At 51.2% G+C, this 18675-nt stretch overlaps 7 protein-coding genes across 7 annotated transcripts; 3 read left to right on the top strand and 4 right to left on the bottom strand.

Annotated features, from left to right (window-relative positions):
• Positions 1–13: 13 nt before the first annotated feature.
• Positions 14–1961, top strand: A1O9_07758 (uncharacterized protein; the record flags this gene model as incomplete). The annotated part of the gene is made up of 6 exons (XM_013403313.1): positions 14–63; positions 125–174; positions 245–490; positions 559–629; positions 689–1327; positions 1395–1961. 6 exons carry the CDS (start codon positions 14–16, stop codon positions 1959–1961), a joined length of 1623 nt encoding a protein of 540 aa, XP_013258767.1.
• A 2112-nt stretch (positions 1962–4073) lies between these two features.
• Positions 4074–6410, top strand: A1O9_07757 (uncharacterized protein; the record flags this gene model as incomplete). Its single annotated transcript, XM_013403312.1, has 1 exon — positions 4074–6410. One exon carries the CDS (start codon positions 4074–4076, stop codon positions 6408–6410), a length of 2337 nt encoding a protein of 778 aa, XP_013258766.1.
• Positions 6411–6888: 478 nt separating this feature from the next.
• A1O9_07756 (uncharacterized protein) lies at positions 6889–9810 on the bottom strand (the record flags this gene model as incomplete). Its single annotated transcript, XM_013403311.1, has 1 exon — positions 6889–9810. The coding sequence occupies one exon, from the start codon at positions 9808–9810 to the stop codon at positions 6889–6891; it is 2922 nt and encodes a 973-aa protein (XP_013258765.1).
• A 369-nt stretch (positions 9811–10179) lies between these two features.
• On the bottom strand, positions 10180–11031 carry A1O9_07755 (syntaxin 7; the record flags this gene model as incomplete). The annotated part of the gene is made up of 2 exons (XM_013403310.1): positions 10180–10686; positions 10735–11031. 2 exons carry the CDS (start codon positions 11029–11031, stop codon positions 10180–10182), a joined length of 804 nt encoding a protein of 267 aa, XP_013258764.1.
• Positions 11032–11470: 439 nt separating this feature from the next.
• On the top strand, positions 11471–13552 carry A1O9_07754 (uncharacterized protein; the record flags this gene model as incomplete). The annotated part of the gene is made up of 2 exons (XM_013403309.1): positions 11471–11615; positions 11667–13552. The coding sequence occupies 2 exons, from the start codon at positions 11471–11473 to the stop codon at positions 13550–13552; spliced, it is 2031 nt and encodes a 676-aa protein (XP_013258763.1).
• Positions 13553–13623: 71 nt separating this feature from the next.
• On the bottom strand, positions 13624–17727 carry A1O9_07753 (uncharacterized protein; the record flags this gene model as incomplete). Its single annotated transcript, XM_013403308.1, has 1 exon — positions 13624–17727. The coding sequence occupies one exon, from the start codon at positions 17725–17727 to the stop codon at positions 13624–13626; it is 4104 nt and encodes a 1367-aa protein (XP_013258762.1).
• A 531-nt stretch (positions 17728–18258) lies between these two features.
• A1O9_07752 (elongator complex protein 1) lies at positions 18259–18429 on the bottom strand (the record flags this gene model as incomplete). Its single annotated transcript, XM_013403307.1, has 1 exon — positions 18259–18429. A coding segment is annotated over one exon (171 nt), but the record flags the coding sequence as incomplete, so codon positions are not given.
• Positions 18430–18675: the final 246 nt, after the last annotated feature.

The raw sequence follows: 18675 nt of genomic DNA, 5'->3' as shown, positions 1-18675 counted from the left end.
AAATCCAAGCAACATGGCTGGACACGATGAACATGGCGCACACCCGCCACATTTGAAGCACAGGTATGAATTATGAATTACACATCGGCCTTGCCCGCGAGTAAACCACTAATAAAATCACCAGTCACGCGCACGAAGAAGACATTCCAGGAACTGTCAATCTGCAGGCTGCTGGTAAGGTCCCGACTATCTATCATTCTTGGGTTTAATCCTCGTCCACTCCTGGCTGACGTGTCAAATCCAGAGGGCGACGATACTGGCTATGGACAAGCGTTGTTTCCCGTGCCAGCAGACGACCCCAATGATCCCTTGCAATGGCCAAATTACAAGAAGACCATGATCTTGATCATCTGTGCGGCCTATTCTTTTTTGGGTAACTCTGCTCTCCTGGGACCGAGCGTATACATTGGAATTTACTCCGAATCGTTTGGCATCACACCCGCAAAGGCTTCGGGACTCGTCAGCTACCCCAACCTTGCATATGGATTCGGTACGTGTAACGTGTGTGAAACATGTGGGCCGAGCTACGCGGGGACGATATATACTGACCGATCCCAGGATCTTTGGTTCTAGTGCCTTGCTACCTCAAATTTGGAAGACGGCCAGTGATGCTGGGTTCCATCATTCTCGTTGGTGCCAATCCGTTGGTGATCTACGACCACTTTTACTGACGACGTGATCTTCTTAGTTTGCGGCTGGGCTGATTGGTTCTTCCCAATGTAATAGCTTCAGCAGTCTGATGGCCACTCGAGTCCTCGCCCAATTCGGCGCCGGGGTTTGTGAAGCGTTACCTGTCCAGCTGGTCAACGACATTTTCTTCCTGCACGAACGCGGTCAACGTCTGGGCTACTATACTGTGGCTCTCTGTCTCGGAGCCACTGGACCCCTATATGCCGGCTACATGCTCGCAGGGGGTAACTCATGGCGGCTGTTTTTCTACGTCGAGTTCGGATTCGCCTGTGCCCTGTTCATCCTCGCGTTTGTCTTCGTCGAGGAGACGTGGTACAAGCGTGACGAGATGAAAGCAAGACTCGGCGCCGCCGTGACAGCCGGTATGGAGCCAGAAAAGGGCATTGAGACTGAATCTGCGGAAGTTTCTCCCATTGCCCCCCCGAGAAAGAGCTTTGTTTCGACCTTGAAGCCTTGGGGCGTATATGACCGTGAAGCGCCTTTCTTCATGACTGCCATTCGATCCTTCTCCTATTTCCTCGTCCCGAGCGTCTTTTGGGTGGTCGCCACCTACGGTATCTATATTGGCTTGGGGGCGCTGGCGTTCAATTTCACATTCCCTATTAAGATTGTTGCGCCACCGTATAATTGGAGCCAGGTGAGTTAATGAGCCAGAATGTGGTTCTTTAAATCAGGTAGGATTGTTGTGCTGACGCGTACGTTAGACGAACTCCGGATTGATTGCCGTGGGAAATGCAGTGGGATATATTCTCGCAGTGCCCTTTACAACCACGTCAGATCGACTAGCAGCACGTCTCACCAAGAAAAACAACGGGATCCGTGAGGCTGAGATGCGTTTGGGAGTTCTTCTACCAGCGATGTTGATCGGGCCCGCCTCGCTAATTGTCTACGGTTACACGGCAGAGAAGAATCTGCACTGGTTTGGCTATTTCGCGGGAGTGGCCATGTGCAACTGGAGCGCATATTTCTTCTTCACGTTCACTCTGGCATATGCTGTGGATAGCTATACGGTGAATCTGTCGGAGATGTTGATTGCGATGAATTTGGGGAAACAAGCCATTTCATTCGGCATGGGTGAGGACTTGCTCCAGTGGGTGTTGACTCTGGGGTACGTCAAGACGATTGCTGGTATATTCTGTGGTGTGCTCGCAGCCAATGACCTGGCGTTGTTGATTTTCATGTTCTATGGCAAGAAGATCAGGATTGCTACGAGCAAGACTTGGCTGGCGAGTATGCATAAGAAAACGCAGGTGGTGGGAGAATCTCACTAAATTGGATCCGAGAAGGGCTGGGGTCACGATGAGGGCCTCGACCATCGAATTGCCTTGTACAACAAGCGGCATCCAAGCAGTTGATTGAGATGTCAGTGTTTTGCTGTGGACGGGCATACCTACTAGCCGTAATACCACGTAGCAGAACTCCTTTTCACATGACCAAGAGACAGATCATCCATATCCATACTGTGCATGTGCTCACAATGAAGCCGAGCAAGCTTCTGAGCTCTCTCGGCTGTGTACTCCGTAAAGATCCGGAAAAGCCCCATATGACGATCCAGGGTTCTCCGTACCACAAAAGGGTAAAGAACAAGGGCACATGATGGGGCTGGGGAGGCTGTCGCGGGCATTGATCTGTGTCCGAAGCCGAGGGTCGTACCTATATCCACTTTTGTGGGGGAAGAAAAATTGCGACTTAGTCTCGTTGTGTCGAGGATGAACCTGTGCAATACGAGTAATGAGGGGTTGACTCGGTTGACTCGGTTGAATATGAATAGACCCAGGGTTAGAGTCAGATAAATGTACAAATGCTCGTGCTGCACAAAAGATGACTTTAAAGTTACCAGTCACCTTGGGAAAGTGGGTTGCCCTTGTCCTTCCGGTACGGCGTCGATCAAGAAGGAAGGAGCCATGGACGAACCGTTCGGGGCCCTAAGTTGATCCGGACCACAACAAGGAAGGAGGGGGCTTGTTTTGCGCCGTTTCCAATTCGCCTCTTCAAATCCAGCTTCATATCCACCCTCCCAAATCCAGCCGTTGGGTGGCTCATGCAGGCCGTCGCAATTGAGAAAAGGAATCCGTACGGAGTATTGTAGAAGATAGGAACATGTTGGATAATACGAAGTCCTGAAGTCAGTACCAGCAGCCTGTTACTCGTACCCCGTTTAACACTACGCCTGGGTGATTAGTGCTTAGTGCTTAGCGGTTAGTGCTTAGCGGTTAGCGGTTAGCAGCCAGCGGTTAGCACTTAGCGGGTAGTAGCTAGTGGTTAGTAGTTAGTCGGTAGTAGTTAGTGCTCCGCATAGCAGCTAGCACCCGCTAACAATCCGCTGGGCACCCGCTAGGCACACAGATAACTAAGTTAGTCTAGTCACGGGGGCGGCAAGCTCCCACTCCCACTGTCCACATTTTTCACCTCTCCCCAGTTCTCCAGACTTTTGCCTCCGCCTAGTAAGTAACAACCTCACGCCAACGACCTCGCTTGTTGCTCGTCCCATCTCCGTATCCTATCCCACTCCATGTCCAATCCTTCGCCCCTACCATCTGGCTTGTCCTAAGTAATCTCGCTGTTTGGCCCATGTCCAGTCATTTTCAGCTCCGATCCGAATTCAACCTACTTCCATCTCCTATTTTGTCAATTTCCATTCCCTCCCTCCACCTCCCACATTTCCCTTTCCACCACCGCCTTGCGGGACACAGTACCACATACCTCGCTTTCTGCTGTGTATACCTCCACTAACGTCAATCTCGACGTCAATCATGGTATTACGACAATGTACCGTCTGTGGTCGCCGTTTCACCAAGACTGAACATTTCAAACGACATGAACGTTCGCGTAAGCTAACCATTTCCATCCTTTCCAATCCGGTCCCGACTATCATCTCACTGTCGTCTAGATACTCGTGAACGGCCTTATCCCTGTACTATATGCGACAAGGCTTTTTCACGAAGGTAAGTCCTACATGACCCCATCTACCTCTGCTTTAAGCCCAATAACCAACACCAGCAACCCTAACCAGTGATGTCTTATTCCGTCATATGAAATGTCATGCTCAACGAAATGACAAAAATGCTCCCACAAGTGCCTCCACTCGGAGGAATACCATCTCAGAGGGTGTTGCTCCTCAAACACAGCCAAACGAATCCGAGATCAATTCTCCTTCGGCGCTCTTCAATGGCCCTCAAAATGGAATCCCATTGATGCAGATCTTGTCACCCAGCAACTACCTGCCACCTCCCAGCAACGATTCCACTCACCCCCCTAACAGGACTTCTTCCCTTGATGTTACCGGTCACCCATTCCTCGATGGTTCGACCAGTCAATCCCATCATGCCCTTAACTTACAGCTTTCTAATGCAACATGGAACGTCGCTTCTCCCCTCAACACCATGACCAACAAGCCCTCCACCTCGTCACATGCTCAAAAGCCTTCCCCGTCTCAGGTCTCTGGCGAAGCCTCCAACTTTGACACCAGTGTCACCACTCCTGGAAACCCTGTTCAGACTCCCAGATCCGAAATGGGGCCCAATCAATTCTTGGACACCAACAATATCGAGTGGCTCCCTCAGACAGCGGATACCGCCGATCAAAACAACTTCCATGATCCATTTCAGATGTGGCTGTTCCCTTCACTGGGTGATCTTGACCAGTCTCCTGATTTTCTACAAGCTTATGGCCTTCAAGATCATAACCAGCAATTCCAAGACTCCAAGGAGGCCATCAATGGTACTGGTCGCGCAAATGACGTGGCCGATAGAACGAGAAATATCGCCAAAGTCCCTAGAGAGCGCTTCTCAAGGGTGCAACGGTGTTGGAATCCGCGTCCCGGGCGGGTCTATCGCATCATGACCGTGCTCTGGAAGGATGTTGCTTCTTTGCCAATGGACAACCTTTTCTCAGAATCACCAAACGCTGCCGATGACTTCAGGACAACGTCTAACTGGGGTCTAGACACGGAATGCCGCATACGTCTCAGAGACCAGTTCCGGACTCCTGCCCCTTCCGCCTTCCATTCCCCCAGAATTCAACCGATGCTCGACCCGGCATTAACTGCAGCACAAGCCGCAACTGCCAGCGACGAATTTCCACCTGCCGAAATTCTGGACATTGCACTAGGACTCTTTTTCCGTCGCTTTCACCCGACTGTCCCTTTCATCCACGTTGCCACTTTCTCCGTGAGGAATACCCCTTCACCGATGTTGTTCGCAATATGTCTGATTGGTCTGAGCATCCTCGGAACGACAGGTGCAACGAGATTCGTCGGCAAAATGTTTCCCAGCTTTCTCCAACGCGTCTCCAACGATGTTGCAGCATGCACGCGAGGCTCGGTTCCAACATCTCAACAGCTCGTGATCTTTGGCACGGCGTTGCTCACTCTCAATCTGTCCGTCATCACAGGCGAGAAGGACACCTTCCACCAATGTCAAATGCTCTACGTCAGCCTGATTTCGATGGCTCAGCAGAATGGACTATTCGCCGCCAACGATGGACAATCTCTAGACCTCCTATTGTCGGAAATGTCCGAATCAGACGATCGATGGAAAGCCTGGTGCAGGATCGAGTCCGCAAAACGCCTCATCTTAGGCCTCCTACTCGCAGACTCGTGGTATTCACATCTATTATCTAAAGCCCCCATCATCAGGTCCGAGTCCGTCTGTGTCATCGCCCCATGTCATGAATCCCTCTTCCAAGCCAGGTCCGCAACACAATGGCAATCCCTGCTCCGCAGCGGCAAGAGCCAAAACGCACCTATGTTCCGAATCGACGACCTACACAAACCGGAGCTTGAATCATCAGGCAAACTCGGATATCTAGGCACCTCTGCCCTCCTAGCCCTCCTCCAAATCCAGGTCCTAGAAGCGTACCATCGACTAATGACTCCTGACCCACTGATGATCGGGTCCTTCATACCTTGGCACGTCTATTCAGGGGACGCCCGTGCCCGAACACTGATCCCAGCCCTACTAGCAGGATCACACACCGCCGGCCCACTGTCCAAAATCGACGACACGAACTGCACGGTCCTCTGGCACAGCATCTGCATCATGCTGCTAGCGGATTTCCGCATGTTCGAACTCGCCGCAGGACGTCACGGGGCCGCACCGGCGACCAACGCTCTCGAAAGCATCTCGCACTGGGCACAAACGCAATCAGCCCGGCGAGCGTGCGTCCATGCGGCCCAGAACTTTAAACTCATGTCGGAACGCCGCGTTTCCGACAACGTGACCAACCACTCCGTGATGGCGCTCTTCTCGTCAGCACTCGTGCTGGGCCTGTATCTGTTCATGGTCTCCCCCGGCGGCCGCGGCTCGTCGCGCCAGGGCACCGCCCCCGTCGAGATCGTCGAGGTCGAGCCCGACTGGGCCGAACTGCACGACCTCGGCTTCACAGATGACTCCAACCCTTCCTCCTCCCTACTCCTTAACCCCCACCATCAACAACAAACCCCTGACCACCGACCGTCTACCTCCTCCAATAGCAACCTTATGCTGACCACCAACCGTGAAGACGAGCACAGCTTCTCGGTGATCTACCAGTTCGTCAAGTGCGGCGGTACGCTGTGCCTCAACGGCGTCACGCACCAGGGCGGCTACGAGTCCGCGCGCCGCGTGCTCCTCGACTTCGCGAACCTCATGGACGGCATCTCTGGACGCAGGCTGAGGACGTTCACCCAGGTCCTGCATATCATGAGTGATGACTTGATGAATGTTGATCCTGCGCTTTAGATTGTTGGGGAAAGAGGGAGGGGAGGGTCATTTCGAGTCAATTCGTGAGACGATCGAAATAGATGTTTTGATTGCATGACATGAATGTGTAATTAAATGATTGGATTGGGATTAACGGAGCGTGTGGAATAATACGGGCAGGATATGTCCCTGACCATCCCAGCCTGGCACCTGGGGCATGTCTTCACTTTGAGTATAGGCTTCACTAACTACTTCACTGTAATAGTGGTTTAATGCGATTGAGATGCTCTATATAGACCTGCGCCACTGCGAGCAAAGGGGCCCAAGGTGTCTGAGACCTCAATGATACTCTTCTTCATTCACACTTCACATTGGCTATGATTATCTTGTGACTGGCTCCCTTGTTCAATTCACAAGGTTCGTTCGTTCGTTGTTTCATCTATTCGTATTCTTTCGTGTCTGGCATGTACATGCCATGCTGGCTCGGCCTAATACATCCCCTCAAGGCAATGCGACCTCAAAGGTCAAAATCATCATCCCATCCAAGCTGAGCGTAAAGGCTTCCTTCATCGGTGTAGTTCCCTTCAAGTATTGCGCTGCAGCCGCCAGTCTGCTTCGCCAGTGGTCTTGCCCTAGCTTGGTCTTCGCTCTGGTCTACAGTAGGGAATGGGGAGGATGTAGTGATCGTGAGTGTTAGATCTAGATCCATCTCGACGCCACGACCACCCATTACCCGATCCATCGTCTTTCCTGCCTTTTCTGGTATCTCGGGTGCGTCGCGAAACACATCTTCAATGCTCACGTCCGACCTCTTGATGGGCGTGAATAACACTGGCCGAAGAGATCGCGACATCCGTGGGCCGCCTCGGTTGGGACTTTGAATGCTGGAAGATGGAAGGTTTAGATCGGAGACCGGGTGTGGAGACAGCTGGCCTTGGCTAGACCTTTCGAGGTGGACTTTTGTGCGAGGTGGGGCTAGTGTTGCTGCGACACCGTCAAGATGGGGGGCGGATCGTGACCCTTGACACAGGGCTAATGGGTTGGACGTTTTTCTTTCCAGTCCTCGAGATGGCGTCTCGTGAATAGCAGGTAGAACTGCTCTCTTCGTTGCCGTTGCGTGAGGGACGCTGCTCGTGGACAGGAGGCCAAAGCGGGGTTTGGTGGTCGAGGATGGAACCATCAGATCTTGTGGCCGAGATACCAGACTTGCGGGCATTGGTGGCAATTCTGGCTCAAATGCCTCTCCGTGCCTCACTCTTCGTGCTCGTGGTGTTGCCGCAATTTGCACCAATTGCGCAACCCCTTGGCCCTTACGATGCTCAATTTCATCCATGAATGCGCCAGCAACAGTGCCCCGGTTTGGCTTCTTCAGTGCTTCGATGGCAGCTTCGAGTTCTCGCTTTTGCTCTGCCAACCGGCCTAGCTTTTGACGCTTGGCCTCATGGACCTTGGAGTCTGCAACCAAGTCAACCTCGCGATTGCTAAAGCTGACTGCCCTAGAGAGCATGCCGCTTCGTGAATCGGGTCTCTCCGAAGGCTCTCGTTGTAGAGAAGGGATGATCGGATTCACCGGACCAATGGATGCCCGAGAACGTACGGGTGGTGAGGCATGACGGTGGGTTTGGTCTTCACTAAGGACTCGTTCGAGTGTACGTTTGGTTGATGTTTTCCCTGGGAGTACCTTTGGCATAGTCGAAGAGGATGATTTGGAACGAGATAGGCCTGATGATCGAGTGAGAAGCTTCGGTCTTTGAGGAGAAATTCCAGAACCACCAAGCTTTCGAGAAAGTGACTTGATTTGCTCCGGGAGCTTGACTGAGTAGAAAGGAATTAATACATCTTTGCAGAAATCCCGGAGCGTGTCGTTGGACTTAGATTTCGAGGGGTCATTCCTTTTCTCATTCCCGGGAAAATCCTCGAAACTGACAGTATGCCAGATACAAAGTCGATCAACCATTGTGTCTAATTCGCCGGATAGATCTCGTTTCTTTTTTGGTGGGTTGCTTGGTGTTTTCCCAATCATGGTGGCAGAATCAATCTCGATAGATTCAACTTTGACTCGAGGGTCCGATGGTGCTGGCGTATCGGACAATCGGGCAGAAGCCAATTCTAGCAGCATGACTTCCAGAATAAGCAAGAGTTGCATCTTGGTCTCCCGTGTTCGTAGTTCTGCTGTCCGCTTGCGGAGGTCGTCCACAAGGTTGATTGTCGAGGTCGAGCTTGCTTCTATTCCTCTACCACGCCACCACTTTCGAATGAAGCCTTCTTCGTTAGCCCAAAGTGAGTCTTTACCAATTTTGAATCTTTTCTTCCCACTCTTCTTCTTTTGAGTCTCCCCACCACCACCATCATCATCGGCAGGTAACTCATTCACCACCTTTAATAAGGATTCCTTGAACTTAAGGTCAATCTTTGCCGTTGGTAGGATGCTCTGCCTGTAGTGGTCGGCGAGTTCAATAATGGAAGAGATTGAGTCTTTGGCAGTTCGCACATGTGCACGAGCACGGCTGAGTGGACCCTTGACATAAAAAGCTAGAGAGGTATTAGAGGTGTATAAATGCTCGAAATATTGATTTCGGAGTCGCTCGAAAGAAATTGGTTCCTCAAAGGACATTTGAATTGCCGCTTCTGAAGGATTTGTGGGCGGTAAACCCTCTATCTGCGCAGGTAGGGTGATTTTGAATGGATCTACCGGTTCAATTTGAGGGCCAGACGTAATTGGTGAGGGTCCACAAAGAACAGGAGCCGGCAGTTGGTGTTGTTGAGGCAAGCCTGGAGAGCTTGACATTTCAGGTGTCAAATTATTGCTGACAAGATCTTTGGACATGAGTATAGATTTCCTGGCCAGGGCACCACGTCGATTTGTGGGCTTCTTCGGACTCTTGGGTGGGGGCAATGCACTGGCGCTGGAAGCAGACAATGTCCTGGCGTGAGATGGGGGCCCCCTTGGATTGACCAGGACTTTCAGGTCCACATCAGCGACAATCCCTATGGCGGCTTTGTTGCACCACTTTTCGGACACCCAACTATGCAGAGGACATGCGAGATAAGTGTTTCCTCCGACTCTTTCTATGGCATATAATCCTCCATTCTGCAATCTCCTTGCCAGTAAGACTCTTTGCTCCCATTCCTGCACAGATTGAATCGTCGCCTCAAACACAGGTGGTGATGGTTGTGAGGCACTAGCAGACGTGTTGAGCCAGGCGAGAGGAAGGCACGCTCTCGCGACTAACGTGACGGCCTTGAAGGCTATGCTCGGGGAGTTGGACAGAAGGTATGCAGTGAATGTCTCTTGCAGGAGTGAATCCGTCTCTTCGCTATCCTCATTGTCGTACTTTCTCTTTTTATGGTTCAGGTGGGTAGATGTTGCGGGCGGCGTGACGCTGTTACCGCTTGTTGGGACAAGAGGCTGTCTTTGCAAAGGGGATATTGACTGCATATCTTGCCATTACGAATACTAATACAACGATAATTTCAGGAGAAGAGCAGTTGGAAAAGAGCAATAGGATGTGTTTATGTTGTCGTCAAAGGAGAAAGACGCGAAGAGGTGTGCATCTGGTGGGTCGCTGTAGATTGACGTCACGCGTTGGGAGCAAGGCTGGTTCTTGGCACAAGGCTGAGTCGATCAAGAGGATTCGCGGTTGAGTAATGAATAATGAATACTGGATGCTGAAGACACTCAAGAGTGATTAGTATAAGATTTGCATATCTGATCTATAGATCACACCAAACAGCTATTGCTGATCTGTACAAAGTAAAGAACAATGGCCCCAAGAACTCCTCAGAATGCCGAATGTATGGAGGTCTCTCACCCGAGTACAACCGCTAGAATGACAATCAGTAAGACAATAGCTAAGATCATCAAAAGGCAGCAAGCCTTGTTCCGTGCAGCTTTCTGATAGCGACTTGCACTTCTCAATTCAACATCAGCTCCTCGGGTATCCGTCAATGTGTTCTCCACATTGACATCAATGGCATCGATCATATCGCCTTGTTCGCGAACAATATGGGCGACGTCTCGGAATAGCTCATTGAGCTCGCCTACAGATTGCTCAATCTGTCGAATCTCCCCTTCTCTTTCGATAATCAGGTTCTCTTGGTAGTCTACTTCCGACTGTTGGGCCAGTCTTGGCTCCTCCAATGATTGAAGTTGTTGTTGTCCTTCTCCCGCGGGTGACTGAGCAGAAGATGCTTCTTCTAGTGCAGCTTTGGATGCTCTTTCCTTTTCCATCGCCCGCCTCTGCACAACCTGAAATTCTGAAAGAGCCGAAGCGAACTCTCGGGATAGCTTTTGATTTGTATATCTTTGCGACGGCTGTTCGCAATCAGAAATGAATCATAGACAACCGAGGAAAACACTCACATTTAGATTCTCCCATGTTTGAGCCCTCTTTATCCCTTCGCCAACTTGTTTAAACCCATCTCTCGTCTCTTCTAGCAGATCATGAACCCGCTCTCTACCTCTTTGGGTATCTCGCTTTGTGCCGAGACGACCAATCTCGTTCGAAATTTTGGAAATGTTTGAGACTAGCTCAAATAGTTTCTCAGAAAGCGACTCGGTGAATCTTTGGAATTCGGGGTCGTCTCTGTACTGGGGATCATCTTGCCGGCGGGTAGTGGTAGATTGCGACTCCAGCGAAGAGAGCCTGTCAAACGACATGGTTGGGGAGTCGAGAGAGAAGTAGAGGGTACAATATATCGTGCTGCGACAAATCTGAGATGGTGGTTCCCAGAGTATGAGCTGGTATGAGCTGGTGGAACGAACTGGGTTTGATGTCGAATGATGGAAGCCTGGGAGAGTGAGTTGGTCGCAAGAATCACAGTTGAGCCTTCCAACTTCCCAGGGTTCCAACCTCCGCATTCAATCCATACTGACCACGTGATGTAGCCGCACTTAAGATAAAAATGCGTCCCCGTACCGCGCCTCGCGACTGCGCTCTAAAAAAAGATGCCCGCGTTCCTTCATTGTTTACTGGCAGCCTCAATCATGTTCACTTCCACCTTCCACCCTCCACCCTCTACTGTACTTAGCAGATTACGCTGGTCGATGGCTGCTGTTCTGACATGATTCCCTACGCCATACATCATCAAACGTAATCATGTCAACTCCGACTCCCGTAATCCCCGCTCCGCGCGGATACAGACGTTACTTGTGGTCTGCATTTCACCGAAGGCTTGCTCACACCGTCCTGCGGTCCCTCACCCTCGGCGTGAATAACGTTGTTTGGATTGGCTCTCAGAAGAGTGCGCTACTATCTCCTTCGACCTCTAGAGTCAGAGCGCTAATATCAACAGAATATTTCTGGTCATGGTTCCCTATTGGGCCAGCCTTCCTCAAAGCCCTGGTGTTTTCCTTTTCCAGCCTCTCAATCTTCTGTCTCCAGGTAGGAACACTGGATATAGGCCTACGGACGAGCTCTCCACCTTTGGCAACACTCAGCAGGAACTTGTTGAGCCTGGTCGCTTTAAAAACATTCTTCTGGTACTCGATTTCCGCTTTCTGGTTTAGTGAAGCATATATTTGGTCGTCTCCAGATCTGAGCTGGGTAACCAAGGGATCTCATACTACATCCGACCGCTTGAACGAACGCCCTATCTTTTTCCGAGCCTATGCCTTGATGCTCGCACAGGCGGCAGCGATAACTCACCTTTACTACGGTTATTCTTCACTACGAATCCCTATCTCAAAGGTACCATCCGCCTCTGCCCCTACCGATGTAGCAAGTCAGAACACACACCCACTTGAATCAAGATGGTCCCAGGTCAGGCAAGCTTTCGGACCCGCCATTCTGCGAAGTGCTCGAGATGCAGCAATCTGGATCGGCTTAGGTCCCTTTCTCTACACATTACTATTCCGAAAAATTCTTTGGGGGTGCCACCTTGCGTTTGCAAAGCTTTGGTTTAAAATTTCACGAGCAGATGCATATCCAAGTGGTTATCCTCCACTGGGTATTCCATACCTCACTCAGAGCTATCTAGCTGGTGTCTTCCTTCTCTTCACATGGGCTATTTCCAAAAGCCTGTTCCTGATATATTTCACGCAAGAACCTACGAAAATGGGCTTACCGCTATCTGCGTCTAGCAAAGATCCGAATGGGACGCTCTTATTGGGCCTAAAGGCGAAGAGCATTGTGAAGACTTTTGCTTTCTGGGAGTTGACCATTATTGCCCAGAAGCACAAGGATCGAAGACAGACAATCTTTGAAGATATCGAAAGACCTACTGGCCCCATGTGGCCCCAAATGCTGCAATCTGGTCTGAAAGTCTTGCAGGACATTGAACTGCGAATCAACGGGCCTCCTCCAAAGCCAGCTGTGGCAGGTCAGCAACAACATATCAAAACCATGCCAAGAATCGTGCCTCAGCTACCAGATCAGTCGGTAACCCCACCAAAACCCAAGCCAACTATTCGACAATTGCTAGTAGAAGAGACCATAGGTCAGGTTGTAAGCGATAAAAACCCCTGGCGGCCGCCCGTCGACCAGACCACCAAAGCTGTCGAGTCAGTGTTCCTTGATTATTTCAGCCCTCCATTCAAGAGGTTCATCACGCAGACCTTGGGATCACTACCAAGCTCGGTGACTTCTCTGTTCATAACTTCAAATTCTGCTAAGATTAATGCAACTGTGCTGGGATCCCCGACTGGCAATGAAGCATTAATCGTCGACGTGATCGAATCCATTACGAAGATGCTGTTAGCCAGCCTTTCTGAGGATACCTATGGCAAGGCAACTCCTACAGTCTCCGAGACTGTCCGAACGTTTACGAAAACTCTGACATCAATTGAAAGCTTTGTGGAGGCCAATAAGGCCGGAACGAAGGGTTGCATTGAAGAGGTTGAAATCATTGTAGAGCGACTTAGGGCCGGATTACGGGAATTATTGGCTGCTTTCCAGATTTACCTGCTGGATGTTGGCCTGGGCATTGCTGATCTCAACCAGGCTAAAAAGGCAGTCGCAGGTCCCCAAACAACGGACATCATCGGCCAGCCTCATCAAGGAAAGACATCCCCTGACAATGGTGACCAGCGAGATGCATTTTCTGGTAGGCAAGGCAGCCAAAGAACTGCAGAATATATCAGAGACCAACCTCGTCAGCAAACGAATAATGTACGGAAACGACCGCCTGGAAGTATAAACGGCCGATTATTCCCAAGGAGGGAAATGGAAGAGGTCAGATGAACATAGCAATCGATACGATAACGCTGCTGTGGCTGGTTATCTCACTTATGCTAGTATTCCAAGCTGTATGATTACAAGAGCTCATTCGATGCCCAGGCAGTGACATCAGGGGCTTCTCTCTTCTCCTGCGACTGATGTTGGCTGTCCCACAAGATGCCATCCGCTCCGGATGGTCTGCCTTCCCCATTAACATCGTATGAGCCCTTACTCTCAATTACCACGGTGGCTTCTTCCTTGACCTCCCAAACATCGACCCTCGCTCTCTCACACAGCTTGGTAATCTCTCGCAGGACCTCATCCACTTTTTCAGCTTGATCTCTCAACCCTCGCCTCAACAGACCACTGACCAATCGACCGACCTCTTCATGGATGCCGTTGACCCTCTGAATCAACCGCTGCACGCTCGCAACAAGGTATTCTTCCTCGTAGACACTATCCTTCTTCCCTCGCGCACGTTTTCTCTCCTCTCGTCTCTTAGTCTTTGACGTCTTCCGCGACACATTTGAGGCAACAGTGCCGCCAAACTTACTTGCATTCGATCCGTACCGCGTGAACAGACTCTGGCCGCCTTGCGTAGTCGCATTCGTCGGCGCCAGTGAGACATTATCCGGAATATCTACACCATCAAGCATAGACGAAGGATCGCCGCCATAGAAGGCCAGTGGATCCTCCTTCTTCTTCCGCCGCAGCTCGTGGATCCGCGGCACCTGCGACGCCAGCTGGGTCTTGCAGTCGGCCACGAGCTCGAGGATCTCGCCGAATTTCTCCGTCAACCCGCCGTCAACGATCATGGGGATCTGATCTTTGAGCCGATGCAGCGAGAGCAGGCGCAGCGCGTCCGCAAAGTACGAGCCGCGGCATAGCAGAAGCGCCGCCCCGGGGATGTCTGAGAGGTACTCGGCGTGGATGCTTGCTGCGGAGCGATAGTCGCGCGACTCGTCGGCGCAGGTCGTTGCGAGTGATGTGGCGAGATTCCTGAGCCGGCCCCTGTCGAGTGCCGGCTCCACCAGGCTCGCGCACGATAGTGCTTCCCGCCAGCGGTGTGCCAGTGCGTACAGCGGATATGCTGCCGCGTGGTCGCCCAGGGACTCGAACAGTGTGGCCGCTGCACTGTGCTTGGACTCCTGCCCTGCCAGATGCTCAGCGTACAGCCGTGTGATCCGCGCCAGGTGCACCACATCGTATCGGTACAGTCCCATGGCCTCCGTGTACAGTCCGTGACGCACAGTATATTTCTCAGCTTCCTCGTGGACGTCGGCGTCGCATTCTTTCACCCCACTTTTATCGTTGAGCCCTATTGCGTGCAGCGAGGCGAGCGCCTTTGCATACCGTCTCAGATGGTTGTCGATCTGGTACCGCCGCCGGAGCTCCGACAGGGTGGACAGCGACTCCAGGAACGGCATGTATTCCCTCGGATCGCGCTGCGCACTCTGCGCCACAAGCAGTGTCAGTTGCAAGTCGTAGAGTGCTAGTGCGGCGTCGAATAGTCGGTTGGTGTCTGGGGTTAGAAAGCAAAGGTGTGAGATTGCGGCGTCGGCTTCTGACGGGGATGTTTTTAGGAGCGTCGAGATTAGTGTCAATGCGGCGTCCAGGTCAGCGGGTCGCTTGCTGACATGTGCCGTGATGAGGTTTTGGAGGTGGTTGGTGTTGTTGGCACTGTTTGGCGATAACGATGCTTTGGTGCTGAGGATGGAGATGAAGGCGTCGGCGATGCGGTTGACTTTGCTGGTTCTCTTCTCAGCGACTTGTCTTTGTGTTTGATCAGCAGGAGCAGGGAGCCCTGCTGTAGGGCTTTTCTTGAGTGTATCTCGATATAGAGTATCCGTGACGTCCTCGTCTTTAAGCTTCGACAGGAATTCATCTACACGACTGGGTTTCTTTAATTGATCGATGAACGTGGCGATTTGAGAAAGGAACATTTCTGGGTCGTAATCGTGCAGGATATTCAGATCGACCTGGTGCGTCTGGCATGCCAGGAAGGCTGCCAAGTAGTCACCCAGCCTAATGAGCTGGCGAATACCCGAGACGACTAGCACGCGGGGGTAGATGGTCTCCAGGTTCCCACGAGGCATTTGCAATACCACGGCGTAGATTGATGGAATCACCGTGATGATTCGCGCCCCTCGTTCGATGCTCCGGCATCGTTCGTCCACTTCGGGCGTATCGCCAGGTACTTGCATTTGTGTAGGATTCGTCAGGTGCACAAATTTGAGGAGGTGCTGCGCCGTGGTGAAGATTAGATGTGCGTCGGTCACGATGAAGGATGTGCAGTCTCGTGCGAGAAGTGTCTTGTCCGCGTAGAATGTGCCTTGAGGTGATAGGGAGACCTTGGAATATGGCAGGTCTGAGTTGTCGGGAAGCCTGAAGAGTGTGCTGTTGGGCTGGGCTCCTGGAAGTGCAAGACGCATATGGTCTAGCACCGAGGGCAGGTAGAGAGTTTGCGTCAACGATGCTGTCGAGTTGGTGACGAAGACAGCTTCATGTGCAGTATCGACAAGGATGCTGTCGTTTGCCTCTGACACGATCACGTCACTCCCAGGGTAAGATTCATCGAAGGAGGCGAACGGCACACTATCGTACCACGCTGCTTTACGTATGACCGTGCTGGTTGCACCTTGATGGGGAGCAAGAATGTATACCTCAGTCCCTTTCAGAGCAACCTGGGTATACCGGAGATGTGTGTTTGTTGAGGTGCTGACTCCCGGCAATAGAAGCGAATAGCTCTGCATTTTGGGCATGAATTTGGTGGTAGCCTTACTGCTCTTGGTGTCTTTTACGGTGCGAACAGCCCATTTACAGAATTCGAGAGTATGAGTGGTCAAGACGGCAAGCCACTGACCGTCACGGCTAATCGCACAGTCAGTAATACTGTAGTCGAAGTTGACTTCGCAGAAGGCCATCGGAGGAGGTATGCCTGCTTGTTTGAATGGAGTGATCTTAAGTGTTCGCCCATCGATGACTGCCACGATTCCGTGGTCATTTGGCGGAATAGTACTGCCAATCGATGTTGAGAAATGAAAAGTGAGGTCTAGAATCGAGGATTGTTCAGCGAAGGTGGTCCTCAATGGCGTTTCAGGATGCCATCTCAGTGGTATTTTGCCAAGGAGGAGAGACGGAAGAAATATCTCTTGCTTGAGGTAGTAATGGTAGTTTCCTACCGTCCAGAATTGTATCCTGTCCTTGAATGAAAGTGCCAGTACGGTTGAGTCGGTATTCCAGTCAAGGGAGATGCTGGAAGCCCACGTTGCCATGTCCTCCTGTGTAGTTCTAAGATCAAATTGGCCATGACGAAGACCATTTCTCTCGAAGAAAACAACCTCGATCTGAGTTTCTGAGCGTTTTATCCCGGCGATGAGATTGCCTGAGGGTTTCCAACTCAGTGCGGATTCCAGACCGTCGACCGGCTCACTGGCGCTGTCCAATACAGCCTCACGGCTGAAAACTCTGATCACTCGGCGATGATCATGGACCACACTATTTATCGCGAAATACTGGCCATCGCCTCGCCAACTCACAGTGACTTTGCCATCCTCATGGGGACTTGGTAAACCCTCGTCGACCCTCTCTGGCATCGTGGGATCTCGCATGGCTTTGGCCCGCTTTCCCTGGAACTGTGTCTCCTTCTTTCCCCAGCCAACAGAGACATGCTTTGAAGCCTTGAGATCATCGGCGGAAAGTGTGGCTTCGTTCAGTGGCTCGAAAGTTCGACTCATCAACACCAAAGTGTCTGCTCGAGTGACAATGGCGAGTAGTTCCTCATCCGGGGCCCACGTCGCAGCACATATTCCTACATCGACACTTCCCACAATTTCAATCTTTTCTTGATCTGGCAAAGGTTCTTCTCGGACCACAATGACATCTCCGCCAGCCAGGACAAGGCAAGAAGTGGCGGCATCAGAGAAATGTTGAAGAAGTAAAATTTCGTCAGATTCAAGATCTGGCAGAGGACAAGGAGCATCCCATGATGTGATGTCAATGAAGGCTTCCTCGGAGGCCGCAAGATTTGACCTTCGCCGCTTCAATTCAATTACAGGTTGAGTCGGAGTAGGCCCAAAGGCACAAATCACAGTGTCGTTTGCTGTATCCCATGCGGTTGCTGTCAAGGGCAATGTTCGTGATGACACCTTTGGATCTAGTCTTGTTTCATGATATGCGATTGTCTTGAGGTTTCGCATTCTGGAGACTTATGGTGCTGGTAATGTATGTGTAGAGAATAGAATTTACGGGCAAAAGTTGGTCAAGTCAAAAATCAAAATGTATGTCGGAGAATTAATTCAATATCCCAATTTGTCTACTTTGATTGGCTGAGAGACAAATCGGTCAAAGACCATTGCTCTGGCAGGGCTTGAGGATGCGGAAGTACTAAATCTGAGTCTTCTAAGTACGAGGAAAGATGCATAGAGTACCGAGATAGGCTGATTACATTGTTCAAGTGATATATTCTTTGTTGTTTGGCTCTGTACAATAAGTCTGGGATCGCCATTCCCTCAATCAACTCCATGTGGTTTCAACATTTCTCTTGTTCGATTCTGAATCCATCCCTGTTTATGCCTTGAGTGTGTGCCAAGCTACCGTATTGTTAGCAGATAGCTCTCTGTAAGCTACAAGACAACATACCAGCCATGCCGAAGGGTACGCCAAATCCAGCACCTGTAAATTGTTCAGTTCAGTTCTTCAACTCTTGAAACTTGGTGGCGGGATCTCGCACTCATAAAGACCCAATATCTCAACCAGAAGAAACGCGTCTTGGGATTGAAAGGCAAATTCGACCTGGGGCCCTCGGGATAATGATGCGGACTGAAAAGGTCACGCCGGGGTCGGGTTGTAGAAAAGCCACGGCGGGCGACTGTATGGGTTGCGATTCTGGCGCGGAGGAGGGCTTGGGCGTTCATCTGCTACATCAGTATGGTGCGTCTAGACAGCGGGAATCCAAAGATACCTTTTGAAGGTTCTCTCAGAGCGACAATGGTGGTGGTGAAAAGCGAAGTAGTCACAGAGAGACGAGATCAGTCCACTCACAAGGAGCTGCCCTCCAAGCTTCAGAAGTCTTGGCATCGGTTCGGCAAAGTTTCTTTCTGGGGACGCCGATATGGAATTTCTCTTTTGCCTGCGCCCAAGTTCAT

The sequence above is a fragment of the Exophiala aquamarina genome, assembly GCF_000709125.1.
Source record: "Exophiala aquamarina CBS 119918 chromosome Unknown aczIA-supercont1.6, whole genome shotgun sequence".
Lineage (NCBI taxonomy): Eukaryota > Fungi > Ascomycota > Eurotiomycetes > Chaetothyriales > Herpotrichiellaceae > Exophiala > Exophiala aquamarina.
Note: the sequence above shows the minus strand (reverse complement) of the source record. Positions and strands in the feature narration are given on the sequence as shown.